Here is a 6,435-nt window from a genome sequence, read left to right as displayed (position 1 = left end):
GAATAATTATGAGTCTCATGCTATAGGAGGGGTATGATTTTTTTCCAGCTGCAGACAGTTTTTGTTTGGAATTCTTGAGAATCTTGAGAAGGTATTTGTGTGAGATCCCCAAGATGGCCTGTGGTGGCTCCTGCTTTGCCTGCTGCTGTCAGTTCCCTTTGCGGCTGTACCTGCTCCTGATTTTGCGATTGATGAATTGTTGTTTGGCTGTCTTGTTTGACTTCTGGTTAGAGATATCATGATGATAGATTTTGGACTTACCAAAACCAACATCAGAGGTCTACACACCTTTTCCTCTCTAAGTTTTCTTTACTACTGAGTGTTGGTTGGAAATATTGTGGTGAAAAATGTGCTGGAAGGGTAGTAGATAGTACAATCCAATGAAGTACAACAAACTAATGCTTAGATATAAGGGTATACAGAGATTAACAGGCAGAGATCAGTGTTATAGGATTCACTGAACTGATTAAACTGAACTTAGAAAATACACTTTTTCTTTTCGGTGTGTGGACATGTTCAAGCACAGATTTGAGGAAGGCAGAGTAAAATTGTAGGATTTTGTTCTCTCCACTAGGTAGGACCTGGGATAATCATTTCTAAGTTGTGAGTGCTTTAGCTGCTGAGCTGTATTGCTGATTCTTATTATGGCCAGTGTTATGATCAAGACTTGGTGCTGTGGGATTGTCAGTTTTATTGTTGGTAGAGGTCTGTGAAAATGTACATGAAGAGTCTCAGTATTAATTTCATAACTCAGTGCGAATCTATCCTTAATATCGAACATACAAACTGTTGGTTCCTATTCTATTATTTCAAGCTCTTTCAATATAGCTGATATTGATGATTTCCGACATCCCAAATTGGAAGTGAAGAGTTAAGTGTGTTGGATAAATTTTTCAGTGTGGGCCTCGAGAGATGGCTCAGCAGGTTGGAAGCCTGGCCACATTTACATTGGATCAGAGATCGATTCTGAGAACCTATCTTTGTAGGCTTATAACAGTTTGTAACTCCAGCTCTAGGGGTATGACACCTATTCTCCTTAAGAGGAGGGAATCCCCACAAATACATACATAACCAATACGCATGAACAAAAAAATGAATGCTAAAATATTCTTTGTTCACAGAAGTAAGTACCACAAGTCAGATTATAAGTTTCATCACACTGACAGCTATAACCACCCCTGGTATTTATCTTGTGGTCTTTCTAGCCTTGGTCATTCTCAGGTAGCTGAAAATATTAGATGCTTGATTTTAATCTTCTGAGAAAATAATTTTGTGATTGAGAAAGCCACTGACAGATGGAGTGACAACTTTGCCTCCTCGTTGTTCAGATATATATTGTCTCCTGTCTGATTGGTATGTGTTTGTGATGACTGGAAAACAATTTCACCATGGCCCAGAGTGAAGTCTTTCAGGAGAAGATCTCCAGTGTGGATCCTGGGTTCCTCCCTGGTCCTGAAACTTTAAATCGCTTAAGGATTCTGAGTGTGACCTGTTTCTGCCTCTTTTCCTATTTATTCTCGATATGCTCAGCAGATTGTACTGCTCTAGAAAGCACAAAGTTATGTTGTTCAGTGCTTGACTCTCACCTCAGTAGGGCCCAAGGTAGCTAAGCATATATCTCCTAACTAAAGTGGAATGACATGCAATATATTTACCGTATATAAAATGTTCATCCTTGAAAAAATTTAATTAGAGCAATGCATCCTCATTTGTACAGATAGAGAAATATAGAGAGGGATTCTGTTCTTATCCAAAGTTTGAAGTATTAACTAAGAAAGAGCAAGAGTATCAGGTTGATCAGAACCATTTAACACATTAAACTGTTTAGTGAAAATTGGTTGCATCAGTTTCAGTCCAGCCTGCAGCAGAATGCAGTTATATACAGGGAAACAGAGGATGGTGAATAACTCACTTACCATGTCAGTCAGATTCCAACCAGAAATCATTTCACATCAACAAATGAGTATAGCTTTATTCTTTTAAAATTACAGCAGTGAGCACCACACCTTATTCATACAAAATGTTGAAAACATATATATGGAATAAAGTACTTAATGTTATTAGTGAAGATGTCTTCTGTATTTGGCAGTATTTAGGGGCTCTTGTTTTCAACATTTGAAGAGCACAGAACAAGGATCTTTAGGATCTCTGAAGATCAACAGTAAGGGGCAGATACTGGGGAAGACTGCAGCCAGAACCTCACTGACAAGCCTTATGAAGAGACGAGAATGTATAGAAAAGGCATGAAAGATGATACAAATACAATTTAGAAGATAAAAGCTAACAAATGTGACCACCAACATCAGGATAGTATGGGTTGCTCTGGTCTCAGCTTGGCCTCTGGCATCCTGATTGGGAGTGAGGATGTGCTGCATTCGCTGGCGATGTCTATGGAGGAGAAGTACCATGGAGACACTGGTCCAGACCATGATGCTCATGAATGTGGCATCATGGGAAAACTGCAAGAAGACAATGCCTACAATGAATCCAGAAGTGGAACAGAACAAGTTGCTTTTAGAGTCAGTGTTATTGTCTATTATCTGTGGAACAGTGACCTTAATTGGAATGTGGATGTTACTTAAGACACTGAAAAACCAACAACTGTAGCAAGAATAATTCGCAAAATTTGGGACACTTGCTCTGAGTATAAGTTTACCTTTACCTCTATTAACAGGAACAAGAGTGACAAACTGATGGACACTCAGGACACAGGTGGAACACAAATTTGTGCTTCTTGCCACCATGTGACTGAAGAATTCTAATTTACATTTGAGTTCAGTTGGAGGAGTTTTGGGAGCAAAAGCACTCATGTTGTTTGGAAATATAGTGAGGAATAGAGTCAAGGCATTGGCCACAGCCATGTGGCTTAAAATCACCTGTCTGGGCCTCTGTTTAGAACCAGTCAAGACTGGAGAGAAATTATGGACAAACAGAAAGACATTGGCCACGGTCCCAATCCCAAACTGGCAAAGCAAAAGGATCTGAAGAGCCACTTCCTCAGTGGTTTTCACGGATTTACCATGAGCAGACATGGAGAGGCCTTTATTCAACCCTGGAGTAATGATTAGGTAGGACACTACTCTCCTCGGGTCTCTGTTTTATTGTCCACACTTACCAATTGATTTGAGACAATTTCTTCACTTGATAAGTGAGACACTATTCTATCACATTACAGGCAAATTGCCTGAAAAACAATGAATGTATAAAAACTCAAATAAAATTTTATACTGATTTTATTTCTCCTGCCTCAATGTAAATTTTGTATTGCAACTACATCTGTATTGGTCCAGTAGGTCAAGAGCACAATAACACACATTTTAACACACCAAGGTCTTTGCATATGAATACAGACAGTAAAGAGTCTACTATGAGTCTGTGATTCCATCATCAGAATTCAATACAATTAGGAGAGAGGAGAGGCTTCAATTGGGATGTAGCTAAATCAATAAAAAATAAAAGAATATATAAATGCAACATAAAAATAATTAACTGAATTTCCTTATGTTATAGTAACATATTAAAAATAGTATGTATGGGAACAATATAATATTGCACACAATAATGAAGTTGTGTAACCGAATTCAGTGGTAGGAAATTGAGTTGTTGGCTTTTGAGAAAATTTTATACTACTCATCCTAAAAAATTTTTAAAAACACCAAATATTTCTGATAAAGCCACCTGTGTTGTAATCACACAGATGAACATAGGCTTACATATGTGTCCTCCATACGAAAAAAAAACACTTGCTAACAAGTTTCATTTATTCATAATTTTACTGATCATAATTTTTGTTCTAAAATGTGAGGTGCCAGAGTCTTACCTGCATCATCTGCAGATTCCCTCCAAAATTATTAACACAATCCCTTTGCAGTAATATAATATAATATAATATAATATAATATAGTATAATATAATCCCAATACCCTTTGCAAGCAGATGCTTAGTCTGCACTTTACTTGTTTATATGTTTTCTATAGGAACACAAGGGCCTCCATCCACCAGGTATAATTCATTATCTCACATACATGTTACACTGAATGCTGTTTTCTCTTGAGTACTAATCTAGGACACAGACATTTCTTTGACATGAAAGCAAAATATTAACCTATTTAAGTTAACCTGCAGACTTCAGAAAGAAATAATGTTTCATGTTGGCTTCAGAAGACAATTTTCACTGAAGAGAAAAGAATTTTAAGCAGAAGTCTATGGTAGATGAATCCCACCTTCTGAGCCTCAGTCAGGATGAAGATGCTCATCTGAAAACCAGCTGCAGAGCACAGCTTCTATGGAAGCATATTTCCTAGTGCCTGGATTGAGGAACATCTCTGTGTCACTCTTTGCCTGAGAAAGAATGCAATGAAATTCAGAATGGTTTCTTATTCTCCATGCAATGCTGTAAAGGTAACCCAACAAAGTCCTAGTTTCCAGTCTCATAAAATAATAGGGCACCGGGTCATGACATCCTTCAGAGAGTTTATTATTGTGTCATCTGTGGCGTCCGCACATTTGTCTTCATGGTGCCTTTGGGATACCTCCAATGAAGGAAAAATCATTTATCCCCAGAGCAAATCTCCATTCCTTTCTGATGCTTACTGATGATGTCTAGGAGTTTGTTAGATGTTAATGAGTACCTGGGCAGAAGTTAGGGAAGGGTTTTCATGTTTCCTTTGGGAGAATCTAAGTTCTGAATTTATCTCGTGGTCAGATGTGAATTGGGGCACTCCAGGGTAGAACAAGGGACTCATTATGTGAGTTTCTACAGAGTACTTTCCTCCCTACTATTTCACTCTTGCAAAATTATTCTGACACCAAGTCCTCCCAGAAAACTAGCAATGTGTCAGTCAGATTCTGTAATTTCCCAGGAAGTTGCTTCATTCCAACTTTTCCCATGTTTGACCCAGGACATTTATAAATGACGAATTTATTATCTGAAGCTGGTTTTTCCCACCTGAATCCTGGGGTTATTCCCATATCCACTTGTTTTCAGGAAGATCATGACTTGTTTTCTGATATACTCATGAATCCTTATCACAGGTCTAATACACGTTGATAGTTTAGAGAATCTCATTTGTAATTAAGTAATCCTAGATATACAAGCAAAGATAAGGATTGAGCAATCATTAAGAAATAGATAGCTCCAACTCATGTCTGCTCTAGGTATAATAAAAAAACTAGGGATTTAGTTTTGATTTTCAATGATGAAAAGTAAAAATTCTGATTATAAATCTAAGAATTGTATGTTCTAAACTTTTATTGATATTCAAGCCTGCAACAATATTGTCTCAGGCACAAAGGACATATACTTAAATGTGTGAGAAATATCATTGCACAATATTTTTACAAATGAAATTAACAGTACGCAAAAGGGATATATGTGGAAATAGGACAAAAAGAAAGAATAACTGGTTATTAATTGCTTAGATACCTTAGGGTTGTCTAGGACAAGCACATATCCATAATTTCTACTGTGAAATTTATATTGGCTAATTGACAATTACATATCATTTATTAGCCTAATAAATAATTATATTGAAATAACCTTCAAATTCAGGAATTTGTAAGAGTCACGGCATGATGAAAAATGAGGAGGTAGAATACAGTCTTATAAAGGATGAAAGGCTATAATGGAACATGAAGAGTTAGATTTGGGTGTGTGTAAGAGAGAAAGTAGACCAAGAAATATGGAGAAGTATAACTCCGACTAAGTGTCTTTTGAAAAACTATACAGACACTTGCTGCTATTGGGGCTTCCTGTAATACATTCACTTGCATATTTCAAAGGAGTTTTAATAAATCAGCACTATACTAGTTGGACAGTCCCCCACGTAGACATCTCATGATAAATAATGTAAGCTTCTTTGATTTTTATTTTTTGTAATTTCTTTTTATTTGGGTATGAGTAATTATTTTGGATATTTTCTTTATCTATATTGTACATTTTATACCCTTTCATGGTCCCCCCCCGGAAACCCTCTATCCCATCCTCCCTCCCCCTGCTTTTATGAGGATGTTCCTCCACCTACCCACCCACTCCAACCCCTCAGACCTCAGTTTCCCTACACTGGAGCATCTATCGAGCTTTCATAGAACCGAGAACTACTCCTCTCACTGATGCATGACAAGGACATCCTCTGCAACTTATGTACCTGGAGCTCTGTGTACTCCTTTGTTGATGGGTTAGTCCCTGGGAGCCCTTGGGGGACCAGTTGGTTGATGTTATTCTCACTGTGGGGTTGCAATCCCCTTCAACTCCTTTGGTCCTTTCTCTAACTTCCCTATTGAGGACCCTGTGTTTAGTCCAATGGATGGTTGTAAGCATCCATCTCTGTATTTGTAAGGCTCTGGCAGGGTCTCTCAGGAGACAGCCATATCAGGCTCCTTTCAGCATGCACTTCTTGGCATCCACAATAGGGTCTGGGTTTGGTAACTAACTGT

At 37.8% G+C, this 6,435-nt stretch overlaps 1 protein-coding gene across 1 annotated transcript; it reads right to left on the bottom strand.

Annotated features, from left to right (window-relative positions):
- Nucleotides 1-1,945: 1,945 nt before the first annotated feature.
- On the bottom strand, nt 1,946-4,384 carry Vmn1r148 (vomeronasal 1 receptor 148). The gene has a single exon (NM_030736.2). The coding sequence runs from the start codon at nt 3,030-3,032 to the stop codon at nt 2,109-2,111; it is 924 nt and encodes a 307-aa protein (NP_109661.1). The 5' UTR covers nt 3,033-4,384; the 3' UTR covers nt 1,946-2,108.
- Nucleotides 4,385-6,435: the final 2,051 nt, after the last annotated feature.

Source organism: Mus musculus, chromosome 7 (genome assembly GCF_000001635.26).
Source record: "Mus musculus strain C57BL/6J chromosome 7, GRCm38.p6 C57BL/6J".
Taxonomy (NCBI): domain Eukaryota; kingdom Metazoa; phylum Chordata; class Mammalia; order Rodentia; family Muridae; genus Mus; species Mus musculus.
Note: the sequence above shows the minus strand (reverse complement) of the source record. Positions and strands in the feature narration are given on the sequence as shown.

Coding starts and splice junctions, on each gene's coding strand:
- Vmn1r148 (NM_030736.2), bottom strand. CDS start 3,032: ATGTCTGCTCATGGTAAATCCGTGAAAACCACTGAGGAAGTGGCTCTT.